The 22,183-nt window shown below is 48.6% G+C and overlaps 1 protein-coding gene across 1 annotated transcript; it reads right to left on the bottom strand.

The window, feature by feature from the left end:
- Positions 1 to 1,168: 1,168 nt before the first annotated feature.
- On the bottom strand, positions 1,169 to 10,319 carry MPO (myeloperoxidase). Its single transcript, XM_045837121.1, has 12 exons — positions 10,226 to 10,319; positions 9,979 to 10,072; positions 9,494 to 9,669; positions 9,147 to 9,270; positions 8,914 to 9,043; positions 8,619 to 8,825; positions 7,483 to 7,801; positions 5,499 to 5,659; positions 3,777 to 4,032; positions 3,132 to 3,302; positions 2,125 to 2,362; positions 1,169 to 1,376 (listed from the first exon to the last, which is right to left on the bottom strand). The coding sequence occupies exons 1-12, from the start codon at positions 10,299 to 10,301 to the stop codon at positions 1,169 to 1,171; spliced, it is 2,160 nt and encodes a 719-aa protein (XP_045693077.1). The 5' UTR covers positions 10,302 to 10,319.
- Between the last annotated feature and the right edge of the window lie 11,864 nt (positions 10,320 to 22,183).

The raw sequence follows: 22,183 nt of genomic DNA, 5'->3' as shown, positions 1-22,183 counted from the left end.
AGTGAGCATGCAGCAAATATTTACTAGAGCAATGAATGAACACACAGACTTTGTGGCCACCATTCCTGGTCTGCAGGTGCTGTGAGAGGAAGGGGAAGGAGGAGGGCCTACTCAGTTTGGCCCAGTCCCCAGGCGTCTAAGAACTGACTGCCTCCCACCTATGGATCAGCCAAAGGAAGACTCCTGGATATCCTCACACACACACCCTGCCCCCAGTTCAGAAAACGCAGGGCCCTGGGGCACCAGCCACACTGGTTCATGTTCAGAGCCCAGAGCAAGCCTTAGGCTGAGACACCAGGCCCACTGCAAACACAGACAGAGGGATGATCCCCATCAGTACTACTTTATTATCATGGATGTCAGGTACAGAAAAATGATACAAAAGGGCCAATGTGCCCCAGTTCCTCGCCAGGCAGCTCCTGCAAATAAGCAAGAGAACAGAGTAAAGAAGAAAAAAGGGAGCCATGGATTGCCTGAGCCCAGCTCACCTGGGCCCATAACTCAACCACCACACACAGCCCAGCTGCCAATGGCCATTCCTGCAGGGGGTTCCTGGTTCACCTCGCTAGCCAGGACATTGTAAAGGTGTAAGGTCCACGAGGGAAGAAACGATGTCTGACTCTGTTTCCCATGCCTAGCACAGTGCCTGGCAGCTAGTAAGTGCTCAATAGTCACAGAACTAAAGGAGGCAAATGAACCCTGTGAGCAGACATGACAGCTGTAATACCAACTGTTTTATTATTCGCAAAGAAGTAAAATCAGGCTTAGTGAGGTTGAGGAACGTACTCAAGGTCACACAGCTGGTAAGAAGCTGGACAGGGATTTGAACCCAAGCAGTCCTGCTCCTGAGCCTGTGCTAATCCCCAATCCACTCTGCTGCCTCCCATATATGTAATACTCACTGAAACAACAAACACACACTCACTAAATCACACACGTACACAACACACAGCACAGTACCCATGTTCACAGATAACACATACACTTATAATGCAATATATACACACTACGCATGTCTGCACACATATGAATGAATGTGTAGTTGTTCGTCTTCTCAGCCGGCACCCAGAGCAGGGGTGGCTTGTCTAGGGAAGGGAAATCTGTGGCTGCAATGGCCAGCCCAGGTGTCCCCAGCCTTCACCTCAAAGAGCACCCCCTTACTCAGGCTCTAGTCTGTGCTTCTCCAGGAAGACAGGTCCAACGCAGGAAGTTTAGTGCAGTTGACGAAGTCCCGAGGGAATGTGTTGGACATGAAGATGTTGTTCTTGGACACGGTGGTGATGCCTGTATTGTCGCAGATGATGCGAGGCAAGCAGATCTTGGACAGAGCCTGCTTCTGTTTCTTGCTGAATACACCCTTGTTCTGCCACCAAAACCTGAACGAGAACACCCACGGACACTGTGCTGTGATTGTCCTGGGCTGGGATGGCATCACCTGGCTTGAGCCACCTTCTAGATGCAAAAGGGCCACAGCAGACATAGCTCCATAGCACGGGGGTGCTCCAGGTCCTCAGGCGGCCAAGGGTTTTCAAGCAAGTGGAGCCTCACTGACCACACAGTGTAAAGCCCAGCTACCCAGATGGCTTCACCCCAGCAGCCTCTGGGGCATCACTAATGCTGGACAGGGGGCTGGGCTTATACTCATCCACGAAGCCTGTGCCCCAGCCAGAGCTGCACCCATGGGGGTGGAGAGAATCTTGGCGGTGTTTCTGATTTGTCCACCCAAAGGACACCTTTTCTAATCTTCCCAAAAGTACAACACAGGTTCAGTGAGAACTAGGGATTCAGCTGTCAGAACCATGATGAAAGGACACAGGAGAAGCCAGGATGAGCCTGTTCAGTAGTGACTGACGGCACCATGGCTGCACCCTGATACACGGAGAAGTAAAGAGGGGCATTTTCACTGTCTTCCCTCCCTCCCAACCGGGAGTCCAGGTCCCTCCTCACTGCACCCCCAACAGGCTCAGGGCACATTAGGGATGACCTTGAAGCTCCCTGGAACATACTGGGAAGTCACAGATTCCTTCTAGCCCTTCATTTCACCACAAAAAGTGGGGCCCCAAGACATCTGGAACAGGCCCAGGGCCACACAGTGTGCCTGGACCCCTCCACCTGTCTCCTTACCGATCGCCGTCACGGAGGTGCCTGAACTGGGTCCCAATGAGGCAGGCGAGGAGCGGCCCCACACGGCCATTGCGATTCAGGGGCTCAGCCACGCCACCGATCCAGATATCAATGTTGTTGGGTGTGCCATACTGCCCCATCAGCTTCCTTGCCAGGTTCAGGTTCTTCAGCACTGTGCCCAGCTCGCCCACTGTTTGGGGCTGCGGCAGCCCACAGAAGCGTCTCCAGGCATTGTACCCTGCATGGGGGAAGAGGAGAGATGGCTGTGGGTGCATCTTAGAAAACCCCCCTTCCAATACACCAAGGTCATATACAGAGTCATGGCAGGGCGGGAGGACACAGAAGGGATTCTCCCAGGCTATAAACCTCTGGGGAGCCCTGCAACCTTGGCCCAGACCAAGGGAACAGCTAGGTCGTTCCAGGACCCACTCTGTCTTTCCCTTGCCCTCCCACCCACAGGCACATCCTAAATGGCCATTACTCCTGTCAGGTCCAAAAATAATGACATCTCATCATCCCCCTCTGGAAATCTCAGGCCTGTGAGGGGTGAAGTGTGTGTAGGAGGCTCAGCCATGCTGGCTTACCCATGACACAGGCACAAGCTTTGAGGTTAGGCTGATTTGGGTTCTAATTCCTGCTCTGTCACTGACTTGGCTGAAGAATCTAAGCAAGCAATCCTCTGCTTATCATCAGTAAAATGCAAGTGATAATGCTCTCTTCCCCTCAGAGTTCATGTAAAATGAAGCAAAACAAAAGGATGATGGAAACTCTTTTCAGTCTATGGGGATTAGGGGGCTTGATGTTATTATTATGACACTCCATGTTTAAGGGGTACAGCAATGCAGAGGAGGACAGGAGTTGCTGAAAATGGACCAGGCAAGCCCAGGGAGAGGTAGGTGCCTGACCTCGGACTGATTCCTAAGAGCAAGATGCTGGGCCTGGGGGAACTCCTGGGCAGCTGGGCACACTGGAGAGAGGATAGGGGAGGGAATCCTGCAGTCTCTCACCTGGGAGACCATGGTCCCGGCTGCGCTGCATGTTTAGAGCGGGCAGGTCCAGCCCAATCCTCATGATCTGAACAAACAACCGCTCCCGGATCTCATCCACCACAATTTGGTTCTGGCGATTCAGCTTGGCAGGAGTGGCCATGAGGCCCCGGAGGATGGGGTCAATGCCACCTGGGGGCAAGAGGAGCAAGGCTGGGGAGAGGGTCCTGCTCACTCTCAAAGCTCAGACAGGAGTCAGGCATAAGTCCAAGGTAGGGTCGGGTGGGTTGCAGAAGTGGGTTGGGCATATGCAGATCCTGGTGCCAAGGGGGCCCCAGAGGGAAGGTCCTTACTGGGCATCAAGGTCTCAGGGGATTATGCTGTCCAGATGTGCAAGGTTGGGGTGTTCCCTACAACCTCTGGCCTCCTGGGTCACTGAGAGTCACAACACACAGGGAGGAGCCAGCTCCCTATGAGTGCTCTCCGCCCATTCTTTATTGTTAGATGTAGAAGCAGAGTCAAGTGAACTGAGGCTGGCAAGTCAGGTCAGATCCCCCAAAATGGAAGGAAAGAGGATTGATTCTGCTCTTGTTCCCTGTGGCCAAGCCCACCCCTACCCCACGCTCAGCTGCCTGCCCACTCTCTCCTGGCCTAGGTCCCACTCACCTTCCAGCACGACCCTCCACGAGGCAAAAAAGACCTGGCTGAGTGGAACACGGGGGTTGGGCCCCATGGGCCTGTACCGATTATCCAGGCGGAACATGAAGGGTTGGATGAGGGTGTGGCCATAGCGGAAGGCGTTGGTGAAGACGTTGGCAATACGAGGGTCCACAGAGTCATTGTAGGAGCGATACTTGGGCAGGTACTTCTTCATGGCTTCTGGCCCCAGCACCAGGGGCAGATAGTCCCGGTAAGTGATGATCTAAAGAAAAAGTCACTCAGACTGGCCTCTCTCCTCATCCATCCCTTCAGAGTCTTCACCTCCTCCTGGCCTGAGGGATCCTCCTCATCCATCTATGGCCAGGAAACCACCTCCTACAGCACTAGATCTAGGTCTAACAGAGTGGCACCGAGGGGCATAAACAGAGTTCTTGCCTGCTATGTGACTTTGGGCCAGTTGTTAGCCTCTCTGAGCCCCAGTTTCTCCAATGTAAATTAAGGTTAATTATGCTCCCCTCTGCACTTGAGGATTAAATAACAAAGGTCTTTGTTGGTCATTGATAGCTCCCTTGATTTTGAGTTATCCATGTCTCATTTCTCCTACTAACTTATAAGCTCCTTGAGGGCAATGCTTCTATCTCATTTCTCTTGGAATTACTCAGTGCCCAGCAAGTACCTGGCTCGCAGTAGGGTTCAATCTCTGACTGTGGAAAGAGGGGAGGCAAGAAGGAAAAGGGCTACCCTAGATGACTTCCCCTAGTGAAGAGGGGATATAGAACAGTAGCAGTCTAGATTCTGGACTCTGGAATTTCCTCTGAGGCTTAAATGAATCTCATTTAATTTCTTAGTGCAGCTCAAAAACTCACCCTCAGCACCTGCAACTTTCTCCTCCAGAGTTTTAAAAAGTTGCCTCTGTGTGTGTGTGTGTGTGTGTGAGAGAGAGAGAGAGAGAGAGAGAGAGAGAGAGAGAGAGTGTGTGTTTGTGTCTGTGTCTTCAGGAGAGGATGGGGGAACTGGAGCATCAGAGTTGGAAGGGAAAATTGGGAACAATGCTCAGGGATAAATGAGGTTAAGGAGATTGGGTGAGTTTTGACAGATCCAAAAGGAACAGGTGAGGGGTAAGGAGCCAAGGGTGACAATGAGGTGAAGGAAAAGAGAGGCATTTATTGAACAGCTGTCATGTACCAGACACTTGTTTTTTTTAAGATTCGATTTATTTATTTTTAGACAGAGTGGAAGGGAGGGAGAAGGAGAAGGCGAGAAGCCTTGACGTGAGATAGAAACACCAATCAGCTGGATATCCTAGGTGCCCAACTCGGGACTGAACTGGCAACCCAAGCATCTTCTCTGACCAGGAACTGGGAATAGAACTGGTGACCTTTTGCTTTGCAGGATGATGCCCAATGAACTGAGCCACACCAGTCAGGGATATGCACCAGGCTCTTTAGACCCAGCGATTTAACCCTCCCAATTTCGTTCCCAATGGACAGAAGTGTAGAAAGGAGAACAAGCCTGGGAGGGGATGGAAGGCAAGCAACCCTTGTCAGGCATTTAGTAACTGTCAGGTGCTTTCCTGTATGTCCTTAATCTTTACAGTATCATCAATGAAGAAACTGAGGCTCATGAGGATCAAGTTGCCCACTGTCAGACAGCCAAGAGGTGGTGGAGGCATGTTTGGATCCTAACTCTGCTCGAACACCGGCGTCACTGAATCTCAGGACTGCCTACCTGGATCATGGCTCCCACAATCTTCCGGGCTTCCTGGTAGAGCCTCTCTCCATTCCAGCGAGGGTTCAGGCGCTTGAGCTCTGTGGCCAGCCGGTTGTGCTCCCTCAGAAAGAGTGTGTGCATGGAGGTGAGCTCGGGCATCTCACTGGAGCGCATATCCCCTTCGGGAAGCAAAAGCTACCATCACTCTTAAGACCTCCATCTCAGAAAGGACTTGCCTCGCTGGCTCGCCCTCCCCTGAAATGCCTCCTACCCAGCCCACCTCTCCACCCATCCTTCTGAAAGATGTTCAGATCACACCTCCCCTGCCTTGATACCCTGGGCCACCATCATAGCTTCTTCCTTGGTTTAAGGGCACTGCTGGTCAGAGATGTTCACTCAATAGGCATGATATCTGACATATGATTTGCCACCTTCCTGTACATGCAAGTGGGAGCTCCCTGAAAAAAAGGCTTGCTGTCTTTTGCCTTTTTGTGTCTGACTCTCTCATCCAATGCATACATATAGACATGGGGTTTAACACAGTGCTCGGTACACAGTAGGAGAGCCATGAACACTGCCTGGTTGACTTATTCTCTTGATTCAGGGAAGGCCAAAAAGTAACATGCCTACTAGCACTCCCTGCGTCCTGCCCACATCAGACACAGCCAGCGATGATGGTGCTCTCTCTTGCTAAAATTGGGTGCAACCTGAGAATCCTTCTCAACACAGGACTCTAGAAAATCACTACCACCTGATCAGAGTTGCTGCCCTTACTACACGCTAATCGTGCAACTTGCTCAGGGAAGGGGGCGAGAAAACAGGATGTTTAAAGTCCACACCTGAGACTCTTCAACAAAACTGAGTTAGACCCTTGATCCTTCTAGTCCTCCCCAGCCCTTCTCTGAAGGGCTTGAGGCCATTTCAGCAGGACACTGGGTTTAGTCCTCACCAGCTCTTGAGGCTGGTGAGAAGAAAATTCCATGAGAGCAGCTTTTTCATCCCTTTAGCTGCCGGAGGTCATGATGATCCAGGCCTGGGCAGTCATGACTGGCTGAAGGAGCTCAGCTCTTCCTAGCGAAGTCCACACTGGCACTGACCTTGAATCTCCTCCCCCAGGCTCAGCCACTGGAAACCACCAGGAGGAGAGGTTGGGAGGTCAAAGGGAAGGGCCTTGAGCTCAACTGCTGGCCTTACATTAAAAAACATTGGAGTAAATTATACAATTGTCTAACCACTATGCTGTAAACCTGAAACTAATACAAAATAATATTGAATGTCAACTATAATTAAAGAACAAAATATTAAAACTCAATAAAGTCCAAGACAATTAAGAGACCCAATGAAAAAATTTGGAAAATTTCTGGGCATGGGCACCATCACTGCCTCAGTAGTATCCCCAGGGCTGCCAGCTGTTTAAATTTCAGCTCCTGTTCTTGCTTATTAACAGGGAGTCAAGATGGGCAGGAAGTGATATTCTGGAGCAGCACTGTCCAACCAATGAGAATGTTCTACAGCCTGTGAGGCTACTGAGCATGGGAAATGTGGCTAGTGCAGTGGAGAAACTGAATTTTTAATGTACATTAATTCATATTAACTTAAATATAAATGCAAATAGCCACATGTGGCTAGCAGGTACCTAATTAATAATATGGTGCAAGAGGGTGAGGGCCCCACATTGCTCTCTGTCCCTTTAGTTCCCTGTCCTTCAGGGCCTCCACTTTCCTCTCTGCCAGAGTCCAGAGGGAAAGAGAGAGACAGAGAAATGGATGGACAGAGGCTCCTCAACCATGCCTGGGTCTCGTTCTTAGATGTGAGTTTTTGTTTCTTGTTTTTTCCTTTCTGGCTCCATCCAACTTGTCACCAAGGCAACTGGATTAATATCATGATGCTGGTGAGGGCAGAATCTCTCTAAATGCAAACCCACAAGCTGCTTACAAATAGGCCTGCTGTGGCTCCAGCAAGGAACACCCCTGTGCCATCCTAGGTCCCTGCTCAGCCTGACCTGCCAGGAAGCAGGGGATGCGTGCGGAGCGGTTGGTGAGGAGGCAGGGGTCGTCGTGCAGGTTGTCGAAGGGCAGCAGGGCCCGGCCATTGTCAGTGTGTTGGTCGTTGACCTCCATCAGCCCCAGCTGGCTGGTCGTGTTGCGCAGCTTCATGGCCAAGAATTCCTCACTGCCGTACACCATGCTGGCGTCCAAGAAGGAGGTGAGGGCGTTGATCTGGTTGCGGATGGTGATGTTGTTCCCTGTGCAGGCAGGGCAGGAGCGGAAGAATGGGATGCAGTCCTGTTGGTTCTTGATGCGTGGGTCATTGGGCGGGATCTGTGGCAGAGAGGGAGACTGAGCCAGCTCACAAAAGGCAGGGACAGTAGGAGGAGTGACTCTCTCCCTGTCCACCTTCCTGAAGGCCTTGATCCCACCTTGGAAGCCACCTGTAGCCCAAGACCAAAGGAGGAGACCCAGACACCAAAACAGGGGTCCCTCGGGACCCCTGGCTCCGTCAGACTACAGGGAGACCTGTCAAGGCCCATAAGGGGTCACTGTCTGAGGTTCCATGTGCAGAGTGCCTCTGAGCTTCTGGGGTGAGGACTGGAATGCTGGACTAGGGAGTGTGGGGCTCATGCAGAGAAACCCACCAGTTCTCTGACCGTCCCCCTAACCCTATCTCTGTCCTCCTCTCCCAGTCTCGCCTCTAGGAGAGATCTCTACACTCTCAGCAGGCTCTTCCTCTTTTCCCTTTCCTGTTTGCCCCCCTCTCTCTTCTCCTGCCTCTCACTCTGGCCTGTCTTTCTCTCAGATTCTCCTTCCTTCTCTCCTATTCTCCCCACTCACACCAACAGTCCCCTCCCAGCCCTGCTCCAGCTCCACAACCCAGGCTCTGCGTAATTGGGCTGCTGGAAGGTGCCCCTTTATGCCGAGGAAAGAGGAGTGAGCACCAGGTGCCACATGCAGAGGTTTGGGGTACAGTAGGAGGGTTAGCAGATGTGGGGGCAGGGGTGGTGGGGGGAGGCAGGGCAGGGCCAGCCTTCCTAAGGAGCTAAGGAAGGAAACCTGGGCACAGAGGGAGGTGGCCACTTCTAGGAATGATGCCCAGTTTCTCCACCCGGCAGGCAGTGGCTGGACGGCAAGAAGTGGGCACCTTGAGAGGAAAGCAGGGTGGCTGCTGCAGGCAGCTTGTCTCGCAGTTAACACCACTGACATAGGCGACCCGGAGGGACGGATCAGGGGCCAAGTCGAGGTCGTGATCAATCAGCTGGCCCCACTGCATGAACATGAGCGAACGCTGTTGGTCCCGGGTCAGCTGCTCCGTAGGGAAGCGCACGATGGCGTTGGAGACGGCGCGAGCCTGCCGGACACAGAGGGTTAGGGGCTGGCTGCCTGCGAGCCGCTGGGCCTGGCCTCGCCGCCCTTCCGCCCTTCCAGCCAGCGCTCACCAGGGGCACCGGGAAGCCGCCGCGCTTGACCCCGGGCGTCCAGCCGTAGGGCAGCGAGAAGCCGTCCTCGTACTCAGCCGGCAGCCAGCGCGCAAAGGCGCGGTTGGAGGCGCCCAGAGTGGGGCTGCGTCTGCGGGGTGAGGGCAGGGTGTTCGCTCAAGGTGGCGCCGCGGGTGAACTGGGACCGGACACCACCCTGAGCCGCTCTCCCTGAGCCCGCGCGCGGCACACACCTGTTGTTGCACTGCCCGGTGATGGTGCGGTACTTGTCCTTCTCGGGGCACCTCACGCCCACGTCCTGGTAGGCGCAGCCGCTCGACTTGGACAGCAGATTCAGCTGGGCGGGCGTCAGCACGTCTGCGGGGCCGTAGGGGAGGGGGGCAGAGGTGTGGGGGCTGTGTCCCCCACTTCCTATCCTAGGCTGAGAAGCCTCAGTGAGGGGGGCAGCCTGAGGAAATGTAGGGGAGACTAGAAGTCTGGGAGACTCCCTCGAAGGAGTTGGGGAGATCCCTGGGAAGTGATAGGGTAGCTTGGAGGGGTCACTCGTAGAGAAGGGGCTGGGATTGAAGGGCAGCAGTACCAGTGACGTTGAAGGGCCCTGACAACAGCGGCCGCAGCTTCTCCTCCAGCAAGCCTAGGGCCACGTGCAAATAGTCCGCAGCCCTCACAGCTGTCCTGGTGGCTGCCACGGGCTGCTTGAAATAAGACAGGAGCTCCATGGGGCTGGCTGAGCCACTGCGAAGCCGCTGCCTGATGCTGCTGGGAAAAGGAGGAGTGAGGGCCAGAGAAAGTAGGCAGAGACACTCCACAGAGCCCCAGCCCAGGAGAGGGACACACGGGCCAATGGAGACAGACTCACGGACAGGAAGAAGGTTTCTCTTTATAAACAGGGTATGGACCTGGGTGTCCAGACAGAAGCAAGTCCGTGGAGTGGTGGTTTTGAAGGCATTCTCACACACACAGTCTGACAGACAGAAAGAGGGCCCCACCCCACTCCCCATGCCTGCCCCTTTTCCAAAGGCCTGGGCAACCTTGCCCAGAGCTGGGCAGTGCCTGGCACCCCACCTTTCCCGTCTCTCCTTGTAGGCCTTGTCCACTAGCCGCTTGGCCTCTTCCATGCAGGTCAGAATCACTGAGGTTTCCACCTCCCCCAGGACAGCTGTCCAAAACAGGGGTCACGAGGTCAGGAATGAGCCCAAAGCACACCCCTTCCCATGAGACCCCAGAGCCAGGGTGGCCTGTACTGAGGAAGGAATCCCAGAAACTCAGAACCACCCAACATGCCACCTTCCCCTTGCCCCTGATCTGTTACCTGGGGCGGCACCCTCCGAGGGCCCGGGCATGACCAGAACGGCCAGGAGCCCTGCCAAGGCTGGGAGCAGCTTCATCCCTGCAATAAGACCCCAAGACCAGTAAGTGTCCAAAGCTCACAGTGCACTTGGGAGAGGGGAGCCCCACTATTCCTCTCCTCCTGGCCCCTTGCTTGTACTTCCATACCCTGGTCCCTTCTCTATGGGCCCTGCCTGTGGTCGGACCCCAGGCCACCTTGAAGGAGGGGTCCGCAGCGCCCCTCCTTTGCTAGGTCACCCACCCCCCTGCCCCAGGGTCTCACTTCGAAAGTTCACCTAGCGCTGGCAGCACCCTTCAGCTGAATCTAGGCTTTTATGTCCTCCAGGCTGGGGGAGGGGTGGGGCAGAGAGGCCCACCCCTAGAGACTGAACTCTCCTCCCCCAATGGGGCTGGGACACTTGGAAAGAGGTGCCTGATATGAGGGAGGGAGGTGGGAAAGGAGAGCCCAGTACTGTCCGCAGAGTTTCTCTCCCCGTTGTGCGCCTGGTCCAGTGCTGTCCCCAGAGGGTACAGACAACTATAACCCCTCTCCCAAATTCTGATTAAACCTAGAATCCAGGATTCCTTTGAAAGGGGCAAAAGTCAGGAACCAACAGAGAAACTCTCTCCTACCCCAGAGGAGGAGGGAAAGTAAAGGGGAGCCCTAGCTTGATGATAGTCCGATTAGCCCAGGGGGATGGCCCCTACCCCAACAGTAACCTAGCCCCTGTGGCCATCCCTGGTGGGCAGCACCCCATTCTTGGTAAGGGCTAAAGGGACAGGATATCTGGGTGGAGACCGTTGGATTTCACAGGAAAGAGGACCCTGGGGGCTACCCCAGGCTCAGGACCAAAGTAACTTCCTCTCTCCTTCTCTTCCTCCCTTTTCTTCTCTACTTTTGGTAGGGGTGCCTCCAACACCCTGCCACCTGCTCCCAGATACCAGGAGCCAGCGGGGCTGGCTGTGGTTAGTGGTCAGTAGGGCGATGCAGCCCAAGGCCTCTCGGGGACAAGACCAGCGCAGTTAGGACTAGGGTTAAACTTTGGGCTCATTCTGACACAGAAAGGGGGAAGTTTCTCTCCTGAAGAAGGCTTGCAGAGGGGCTGCCATTCTCAGGCAGGAAAAGTAGCCTATGACTAAGAGCTGTGTTTGGCCACCTCCTGGGACCTCATCAGGCTGGGCACATGCCCACCACGCTCCCATGTCCTGTTGGATCTAGCCAGACTCCTATTCCAGCCACTGGCCTGCCCTCACGCCTGTCTTCTATGTCCAGATCACATCTTATTGGCCAAGGAACAAGGGACAGCAGCACACTGAGAACACCTCCCCAGTGGACCCAGAGACCCTGTCACCCACTGGGAGGCGGAGCCCAGGGGCCCATTAGAGAGCAGCCATCCTCCCGGGCTTGGCCTGCCGGGGTCTGACTAGGTACGAACTTAGACAAGCGACTCTGTGAGTCAGGGTCTACAGTTCTACAGAATGCTGCAAATATTTTTCAAATCCTATAAGTAATATATACCCATTCACGAAAAGTTATAGAACACAAGCAAAAATAAAAATAAATCAAAATTACTTATAATGAAGTGAGGTTATGGATAATTTTTTTCTTTCCAAGTGTGTTATTGTTTTTCACATAAATAAGAAACAAGCAGGAAAGTAAGTTCCCATAATCCCATCATTCACTGATAACCTCACTTCATAATTTGATATCTTATGTGTAAATATAATATGTATTTTTAAATAGTAGTAAGAGCATACTTTAAACATTGTTTTATAAACCTACTCTCAGGACCTAACAACTTAGCCTAGACATCTCTTTATGTCAATAAAAATATAGGTTCACGCCCTGGCTGGCGTAGTGCAGTGGATTGAGTGCAGGCTGCGAACCAAAGTGTCGCAGGTTCGATTCCCAGGCAGGGTACATGCCTGGGTTGCAGGCCATGACCCCCAGCAACCGTACATTGATGTTTCTCTCTCTCTCTCTCTCTCTTTCTCCCTCCCTTCCCTCTCTAAAAATAAATAAATAAAATCTAAAAAAAAAGATCTTATAAGAAAATATATAGGTTCACTTCATTTTTATGTTTGCATAATATTTGTATATGAAATATTATGATTTATTCAGTAATTCTCTCTTGATAGATAGTTGAGTTCTTTCCTATTTCCACTGATAAGCAGTTCTAGGGTCAACCTCCATTGAGTAAAATTTTTAGTCACATCTTCAATCATTTTCTAAGGCAACAAGTTCTAGACATAAAATTGCTACATACATATTTGGGTAGCCACATTTTTACGGCTTTTTAAAAAAATTGCCAAATGGCCTCATGGAGATTGCACCTGGCAGTCCCATTAGCCACACATGGGAGCACCTATTCCCAACACCCTCATCAACTCTGACAATCAGGGTCCTTTCCCTCTTTTAGGGGACCTAAAGGCTCAAGAGGGAAGAGACATTTAATACAAGACCCTCTTAGCACAGATGAGAAAGATGGAGACCAGGAAAAGAAATAACTTTGCCGAGGGCAGCGGAGTGGCGCAGTGCAGAATAATCTGGCTGTCAGGTCTCTCGACTTCCACACGAGCACTCTTTACCCAATGGCCTCCACACACTCTTCCTGACCTTTACCTCGGGCACTTATTCAACAGGCATTCACCGAGCCCTTGCACGTGCCAGGCAGGTATTGAGCTGGTCACGGGGGGTACTCCACTGAGCAAGCTTTGTTCTCAAGGATTGCCACAGAAAGATGCAGAAAGGCAAGCCGGTGGCACCCAAAAGCTTTGTGTAGGGTTATTTAGAAGCATCAAAGAACAGCACTTGGACCAACTGGAGGGACCTAGGAAAGCTTTCTTGAGGAGTTGGAGGTGGGGACTATCTTGAAGAATGTTTAGAAGTTGACCATGTAGACACAGAAAGGAAGAACATTCTCTGGTCCCAGAGAATGACGCAGCAAAGGCCTTGACACAGTGAGCTTCATGCAGCCCACTGTACCAGTGGGTGAGGGTGTGGCAGGAGGAGGCTGGCGAGGCAGGCAGAGGATCCAGCACTCTCTGACCTACTGAGAAGTTCTTGTCCTAAAGGCTCCGAAGAGCCATAGAGGCTATGCAGTGCGTGGTGACAGTGTTATTTAAGAAAGCTCACTTGGGCAGCAGAGTGGAAGATACACTGGGGTGGCAGCGGAGGCCAAGGGCTGGCCAAGCCCAGAGGTCAAGGGCTGGACAGGAGGCCTCTTAGTGATTCATGAGCCTCAAGAGGCAATGAGGCAATGAATGTTTGAAAAACTAAAGCCTTTTCAAAGAGTGATGTGAAAATCCCCTTCGCTCTCTCCCCACATGGAGGCGGGAGAATTCTCAAGATGTATAATCTCCAAACCATCTACCTTTGGCTCAGGGCTGACGCTGTGGACCTGCATTTGTCTATGGCTTTAGCCCATTTCCAACCAATGAATGACCCAACCTGGATCACTACATGGCTGCCCAGCGCACCTCTGTTGATCCCTTACCTGGGTCCTGTTTGTCTGGCCCAGGTGTATTGGAAACTCAAAGGGCTTCCCAACACGCAGAGGAACCAGGAGAAATGTCTGCCTGAGGAGCTATTCTGAACTAGCTTTATCCCATAAGTTGCCCCCTAGCTCCCCACCCTAGGGTGGCCTCTGGAGGACACTGCTGGAACTGCTGCCCCTCAGGACTATAGTCCTCTGAGGGTGTCCCCCCACCCACCTACATGCAAGTATCCCTACCCCTAAGGTGGAGTCCAACTGCCTGTGGGATAACGGGCCCTCTCTGCTACTGCTTGCAACACAGCTTGCTCTTTCTTCACGTTCTCTGGGGAACAATTCAGTTAGGATTACAGCCAGATTTCCTGTGTACGCGTGTGTGTGGTTGGAGAGCAGAGGCTGTGGAAGCTGGGGAGCAGGTCGTAGGGGCAAAGACTCCTCAGGCACGTCAATTGCACCCGGTCCAAAGGCCCTGTTTTCTCTTTACCTTTCAAGTTCTTAAAATTACTGTTGAATTATACAGGTCATCCTTGGACCTGGTTTGAACAAAATTAAAATATCACAGGTCAGGTTAAAGCTCTCTGTGGATTGGGGTATCTCACCATCCCTGATTCTAGTCCCCTTCCTCCACTCCTGAGACATAAAAACTGGACATTTCTGTGTTTGTCCTTCCAAACTTTTTCCTTTACATTCATTTATGTATATGGATCAGTGGGAAACATTCTTCGGCCTTTATTTTTCCCTAAATGCGATATATCCCATTATACACAGTTTGGCAATGTGCTTCTCTCACCCAACAATACATCTTGCAGATCTACCATGTACAAGGTAGACGCCAGCCTCACTTTGTAACTGGTACGTAGCATGCTTTAATGGAGTTATCCCTCCACTATGCGGCCATTCCTCTGCTGATGGAAGTCTCATTCTTTCATTTTTTTCACTAATAAAAACAATGCAGCAAGACTCCTCTTTGTACCAAATGTTCTCCAGGGTGAAGGTTCAGAAGTGGGCCACAGGTTTTGTGCATTTGAAGTTTTTAATAGATATTGCCAAAGGGTCCTCCAAACTTTGTAAAATTCTCATGGGCAAAGATCAGAATCACCGTACTGAATCAATGTTTATTTCTTTGATTAATAGTGAGATTGAGCACCTTTTTACTTGTATTACCTGTTCTATAAATTTCCTGTATTTGGTTTTATCCATTTTCCTATTGGATTGTCACTCTTTTTATTGATTTATAAAAGATGTTATATATTCTGGACAAACACTAATCTTTCAGCTGTTATGTGTGTTGGTTTTTTCCAGTCTGTCACTTTTCATTTATCTTTTTTATAGGATTTTAATTTTGATGTGGCCAATTTACAAATCTTTTCCTCTATGGGCTTTTTTTTTTCAGACTATGTGAAGAGGATCTCCCTTTGTGTGAGATCATAAACATATTTTCTGATGTATTCTTCTAATACCTTAATACTTTAATTTTTCACATGTAGATTGCTAAACCATCTGGAATTTTTATGTGTGAATAGTGTAAGGTAGGGAGCTACCTCCAATTTTTCCAAATAAACAACCAACTGTCCCAATGCCTTTAACTGAAGAAGCTGCCACTTCTCCATGGAATTGAGATACTACTTTTATCTCACCATATATGTGTGTGCATTATTGTATTCTGCTGATACCTCATTGTTACAATTACCTAACTTTCTAAAGCTTTTGATCTCTGATAAGATAAAGTCTCCCTCCTCTTTTTTTTCAAAAGAATCTTCAACATTCTAACACATTTACTCTTTCTTATGAATTTTTGAATGTCTAGTTCTATGAGAAATTCTATTGAGATTTTCATTGCTATTGTATTCAGTTTATATATAAATTTGGTGACACCACGATATCAATTCTTCCCACCCATGTACATTCATTCATTCCACATCTGTTTACTGGGCACACGCATGCCTGCACTGCTCTGGTACTGGGCATACAGCAGTCAACAGTGAGTCACTCTCGTGGAGTTTATTTCTTAGGTAACACACTAAGTTTACATGCTTGAGTATATCATTTTATTTAAGTCTATTTTCATATTCTTCTTTGAAATGCTAGTTTCACTTTCTTGGTAGGTTGTTCCTAAATACTTCCTTTTTTAAAAATGTATATAAACTTGGTCATTAAGTTTTTCCACACAACTCATAAACTCTAAGTATTCTTTCCCTTAAAAGATAAGTATTTTAAAGATTAAAAACTTAGTATGCTTCTTTCAGTTCTCTTTGGCAGGTAGATTCATAGATCCAGAAGGCGTTGGGTATTTTTAACCCACCATTTTAGAAAGGTTGCACTCTCTAATGAATAAGGTTTTAAAAATTTAAAGAGTAAATATTCAAACTTTTGTTAGTTAAAATAATGGTTCAAAAATGTGTTTAGGGTAATATTATAAAGGTAAAGACGAGTTAAATTTCATGGTTATACAAATGTTTAATGGTTATTTAGTTAAGCCCTTTTATACTTGTGGTTATTGGTGAGGATGCAGGGGGGTAAACTGTTACAAGACAAAGTCCTACAAAAACCACTAAAAATAAAAAGCACTCACTTCAAAGAATTCAAGAGTGTCTTTACCAATAAGACTAGTTAAAGTTTAAAGAGACTAGTGTCCCAAGTTCGATTCCCAGTCAGGGCACATGCCTGGGTTGCAGGCCATGTCCCCCAGCAACCCCACATTGATGTTTCTCTCTCTCTCTCTCCCTCCCTTCCCTCTCTAAAAATAAATAAAATCTTTAAAAAAAAGTTTAAAGAGACTGATAAAGCCAGTGCTGGTTAGCTTGTGAGAAAATAAGCGTAAATTGGCCCCATGCCATGGGATGGCAATTTGGCAATGTCGGTCAAAGTCCAAGATGCACATTTGGTCTGACTCAGCAATTCCACTTCCAGGAAGGAACTCAGCCTTCAGAGGCACTCTTAGGAAAGCACACAGACATTTGCACAAGGGTGTTCACTTCAGCCTCAATTCCAACCACCAAAAGATGACAAACAAGCCAAATATCCATCAAAAAAGTTTTGCTACATTGTGACACATCCACACCATGGTGTTTTATCCTGCCTTTAAAATTAATGAGGGGGGTCTGTATGCAACAATACAGGAAGATGTGCTGCCAGAAGAAAAGAGTAACAAAACATTATATACATTTTGATGCAATTCATGCAAAATATACACACATACATGCCCTGCACATGCACACATGTATGTGAATATGCATAGAAAATTCTGGAAACTGAGACAGAAGCCTGTTAACAGTGGTTACCTTTGGAGAGGTGGAACTGAAAGGGCCGAGGAGAAGGTTTTTACTTGAAAACCTATGCTTCTCTGTTTGATAGTTTAATAAAGCAAATATAGTAATTTGATCACAAAAGGACTAATCATCTCTCCGTCTCCCTCAACTGCCCCCTCTCAACGTAGCAGAATTTGATTTGTTTTACATGACCAGTGGTTTGGGGTTACTTTTACTTTTGTTTCTTAATGTGAAGCCAGACACTACCAGAGACTGAAATGATAAAGAGCATCCACGTACATGGCACTCAGGAGAAAGAATTTCCTCTGTGGGAGGCTTGGCAGTGTGACTGATGATTTGGCTAAGTATAGAATTCAAGTTCAAATTTCTTTCTCTTCAGCACTTGGAAGATATCGCTCCATCATCTCTACATATCTAGTGTTGCAGTTAGGTTCTCCATTACAAATAGGCTTCCAGTTCCTGAAATAGAGATATTTACTCCTGTTTCGGGAAAGCAGAATTAACATGGGCTGCAGGATCCATCAGCCCCTCATGACCATGGAGACGTCTCAGAAGGGAGGTACAGAAGTGAAATTGTTGGAGAGCAGAAAATAATAAGAGCTGTGGAAACCCCCAGGGAGACAGAGGGAGCCTGGGACCAAATGAGGGAAACATCAACTAGAAGGGAGGAGCGCAGGGCCAGGTGTCACCAGCAGGGGGTGTTCTCGACAGAGCTTTCCAGTCCTGCCCTCCTCTCTGCACCATGTGGCCCTGAGCAGATCAGGGCCTGAAGTTATTGCAGGTCAGGAAAACAGCCCCTCAAGGCCCGCAGCTTTATGCAGGAGGGGATGTTCCACAGTGAAGCTGGACCCTTGCCAGACTAGGGAATGAAAAGAACAGGCCCTGTCCTCTGCCCCGAGGGCCAGAGTATTATGTATGACCTGAGGGGACGTTCTCGCCTTGACAGAGGCACATGGAGACTCCCTGATAGGTAAGGTCTTGTGGTAGAGGGGAGGAAGGAAACAAAAAGGACATGAGCCCAGATTGTGACCCTAGAGTCACTCTGCTCTAGGGAATGAGTCCCCCACCAGCCCCACCCCACCCCCTATCTTTGCCTCGTGCACACTCCTCAAACTCAACAAGAGGGACTCAACGTGCTGGGGACTAGGCTTCCATCCTCCTCCCAGGTCATAACCAAGTGGTAGTGATCTCAGGAAAGTATTAATAAGTTGGTGTAACACTCAAAAATTAATCAACAAAATTTACCATAAATATGAAAGAAAAATCACATTGTCTCTCATTAGATGTAGAACGATCATTTGACAAAATCCAATGTCCATTACTGATTTATTTTTTAAAACCCTCTCTGCAAAGTAGAAATAGAAGAGAACTTCCCCAAAGCTGATATGGTGTATCTCCAAAAAGCACATTACACACACGATACTTAGTGGTGGAAGACTGAATGCTTTGTCCCCAAGATCAGGAACAAAGCAAGCGTGCCCACTCCTGTTGTGTCTATTTCACATTGTACCGGCGGTCCTGTCCAGTGCAGGGGGGAAAGAAAAGGAAATTAAGGTCCTCAGAATTTGAAAGGAAAAAGTAAAACAGTCTTTGTTCATAATAACATAATCACATATATAGAAAATTCTAAAGAATCTATTAAAAAAGCTATGAGAACTAATAAGTAAGTTTGGTAAGGTTGCAGTATTAAGGCCAAAATTTAAAAAAAAAAGTCAGTTGTGTTTCTATACACTAACAATAAAAATTCAGAAATTGAAATGTAAAATAACACTACCATTTATAATAGCATCAAAAATATTAAATAATGAGGAATGAATCTGACAAGAGATGTGTGAGCTCTGTACTGAAAGCTACAAACCATTGTTAAGAGGCCTAATAAATGGAGAGACATGCTTTGTTCATAGGTCAGAACACTCAATACTGCTCAAATATCAATCCTTCCCAGACTGATCTAATTGTTGAATATTAATCATGTCCTTGCCTTAATAGTTGAGAGTCCCTGCAAGGCCACTGGATGGGTACTGCTGCCGTCTTGGGGGTTTCCGTGAGAGAGGCAGGGGGGACACAGCGTGCTACACGTTGCTGGCTCCTCACCTGGGCAGCGACGCCAGCTGTTTCTGCCAGCTGTTGCCAGCCACCTGAAGTGCGGCCTGGTCTCTGGTCCAACCTGCCACTCCCACTGTTCTCATCTGAAGGCAGACATCTCAATACATGTACAGGGGTGCGCAAGAGTAGGTTCACAAGCGTAAAGAAATTGATGACAACAAAGAACTCTGTGCCAAAGTGTGCTTGAGTGTAGCCAGTAGAGAAGAAAGTATAAATAATGAAGGCCAGCAATCAGAGCATTTATGAGATTGTACCCAAGCGCTACTGTGCCCTTGTGACATTCTTTTGAGTTACTGAAGCTATTGTAACTATCTTAACCTTCATGTCTTTTCCCATACAAACTATTGTAAACCTACCTTTGCCCATTTCTGCATAAATGGAATACGACTCAGCCATACAAAAGGATAAAATATTGCCACTGGCGACAACACAGATGGATCTCAAGACTATCATGCTAAGCAAAAAAAAAGTCAGATGGAAAAGGACAAGAACCATATGATTTCATGCATATGTGAGGCAGAAAACAGAAAGCAACAAGTGAATGAACAAGACAGACAAACTCATAGTCCCAGACAACAGAACAATGGTGACCAGAGAGGAAGGGAGGTGGGGGTAACTGAGGGAGACTGGACTTGGAGTGGTGAGCACACTAAGCAATATACAGATGATGTAGTATACACTTGTACACTCAAAATGTATATGTTACTAACCAATGTCACTCCAATAAATTTAATTTAAAAATAGGAGTTCCTGCTAAGATGGAGACGTAGGTAGAAACCCATCACTTCCTCGTACAACCAAAAAGAGGATAACAACCAATCTAAAATCAATAAACAACCAGAAGTGCCAGAAAATCAAACTGCATGGAGCTCCAACAACCAAGGAATTAAAGAAACAATCAAACAGAACAACCAGACCGGTAAGAACCCTCCACAAGGCAGAGGACCACGCAGGCAGGGCCGGCTAGGAGAAAACGCAACGAGGAGGCAGGCCATGGAAGCGGGGCTGGCTGCGGGGAGGCAGCAGACTCTGCAGGCAGGGCTGGCTGAATGGGAAACTAAGACAAAGCTGACTGTGGACAACGGCAGGTGCCACAGTGGGAGAACTCCCAGTCTCACCAGAGTTCCTTGGAAAGTGGGCTAGAGACAAGCAGGTGAGCTGCATTGGTCCCTCTCTGTCCCCTCCCCCACAGACAGTGTCTGCAGCACAGCAAGGAGGTTTTCCCAGCCTGGGTGAATACCTAAGGCCCACCCCCTTAAAACTTAAGAGGTGCCCGGAAATAAAGAAATGCAGCCCAAATGAAAGAACAGAGCAAAGCTTCAGAAAGACAGCTAAGCAAGGAGATAGCCAATCTATCTGATGGAGAATTTAAAGCCCTGGTAATCAAAATGCTCACAGAACTGATTGAGCTTGGTTGAAAAATGAAAAAAAAAAACGAATGAAAGATACCCAAAACGAAATAAAGCAAAATATTCAGGGAACCAGCAGTGACAGGAAGGAAACCTGGACTTAAAGCAACAATTGGAACAAAAGGAAGAAATAAACATCCAGTGCAAACAGAATGAAGAAACAAGAATTCAAAAGAATTAAGAGAGGCAGAGGAATCTCTGGGACAACCTGAAACATTCCAATATCCATATTATAGGGGTGCCAGAAGGAGAAGAACAACAGCAAGAAATTGAAAACTTATTTGAACAAATAATAAAGGAAAATTTACCCAGTCTGGTGGTGGAAAGAGAATTCCAGGAAGCCCAGAGAGTCCCAAAGAAGTTGGACCCAAAGAGGAACACACCAAGGCACATCATCATTAAGTTACCCAAGATTAAAGATAAAGAAAGAATCTTTAATGCAGCAAGAGGTAAGGAGACAGTTACCTACAAGGGAGTGCCCATAAGGCTATTAGCTTATTTCTAAAAAAAAAAAACAAAAAAAACCTTGCAGGCAAAAAGGGGCTGGAAAGAAGTATTTCAAGTCATGAAAGGCAAGGACCTACATCCAAGATCACTCTATCCAGCAAAGCTTTCATTTAGAATGGAAGGGCGGATAAAGTGCTTCCCAGATAAGGTCAAGTTAAAGTTCATCATCACCAAGCCATTACTATATGAAATGTTAAAGGGACTTATCTAAGAAAAAGAAGATAAAAAAATATGAACAGTGAAATAACAACAAACTCACAACTATCAACGACTGAACCTAAAAGAAAAGAAAAACAATGAAAACAAAAACTAAGCAAACAACTCGAACAGGAACAGAATCAGAGAAATGGACATCACATGGAGAGATTTCCATGGGGAGGGGGAAAGGGGGAATGGAGGGGAAAGGTACAGGGAAGAAGAAGCATAATTAGTAGGCATAAAATAGATGGGGGGTGATCAAGAATGGTATAGGAAGCAGAGCTCTCAAAGAACTTATATACACAACCCATGGGCATGAACTAAGGAGGGGGAATGCTGGAGGGTTGGGGGGTACAGGGTGGAGGGGGAATAAAGGGGTAAAAATTGGGAAAGCTATAATAGCATAATCAATAAAATATACTTAAAAATACAAATAATTAAAAATGAAGGCAGACATACTCACCTTTGCCCCTCAGCCCATAGGGAGGAGAATGGGAAACGTTCAATCAACCTGGTTACTTCCCACAAGGAACTGCAGCCAATCATGCTGTCAGTGGCCCCAGGAGTGGGGGTCTCTTCTGCTCCGTGTCACCTCCAGGCCTGGAGCAACGTCTGGAACTCCCCCACCCGCTCCCTGCTTACAGGGTTCTGAGCGTAATCTCCCGTCTGGTTGTCTTTTCTGGAACCCTGCCATTTCTAGTGGGCTAAGACTTCTTGCTTTCAAGTGGCGCTATGCATAGTGAGTGTTCGCTTCTTTGATTAGGTTTTCTTACATCTGTTATTTCCATGAATGTGGTACAGGGGAATGTGGTACTGGGCGTCCCCTCGCCCAGGTCTCTCTCTCCCTCCAGGACCCTGCCCCAACTCTAAGCACCTGGCCCCACAACCGGGGACTCAGGAAGCTGCCCAACTTGCTTCCTCAAAGAAGAAACTCAGGAGCTGCTTGGTCTCCTAGCTG

This window comes from Phyllostomus hastatus, unplaced genomic scaffold, assembly GCF_019186645.2.
Source record: "Phyllostomus hastatus isolate PE091 unplaced genomic scaffold, TTU_PhHast_1.1 phas_contig_210, whole genome shotgun sequence".
In the NCBI taxonomy this organism is placed as follows: domain Eukaryota; kingdom Metazoa; phylum Chordata; class Mammalia; order Chiroptera; family Phyllostomidae; genus Phyllostomus; species Phyllostomus hastatus.
Note: the sequence above shows the minus strand (reverse complement) of the source record. Positions and strands in the feature narration are given on the sequence as shown.

Excerpts from the sequence above, each read along its gene's own strand:
- MPO (XM_045837121.1), bottom strand. The coding sequence starts at position 10,301 with ATGAAGCTGCTCCCAGCCTTGGCAGGGCTCCTGGCCGTTCTGGTCATG. Across the intron at positions 9,271-9,493 it reads AGGGCCCTTCAACGTCACTG|ACGTGCTGACGCCCGCCCAG; the intron begins GTACTGCTGCCC and ends ACGGCCCCGCAG. Across the intron at positions 1,377-2,124 it reads CACCTCCGTGACGGCGATCG|GTTTTGGTGGCAGAACAAGG; the intron begins GTAAGGAGACAG and ends GTTCTCGTTCAG.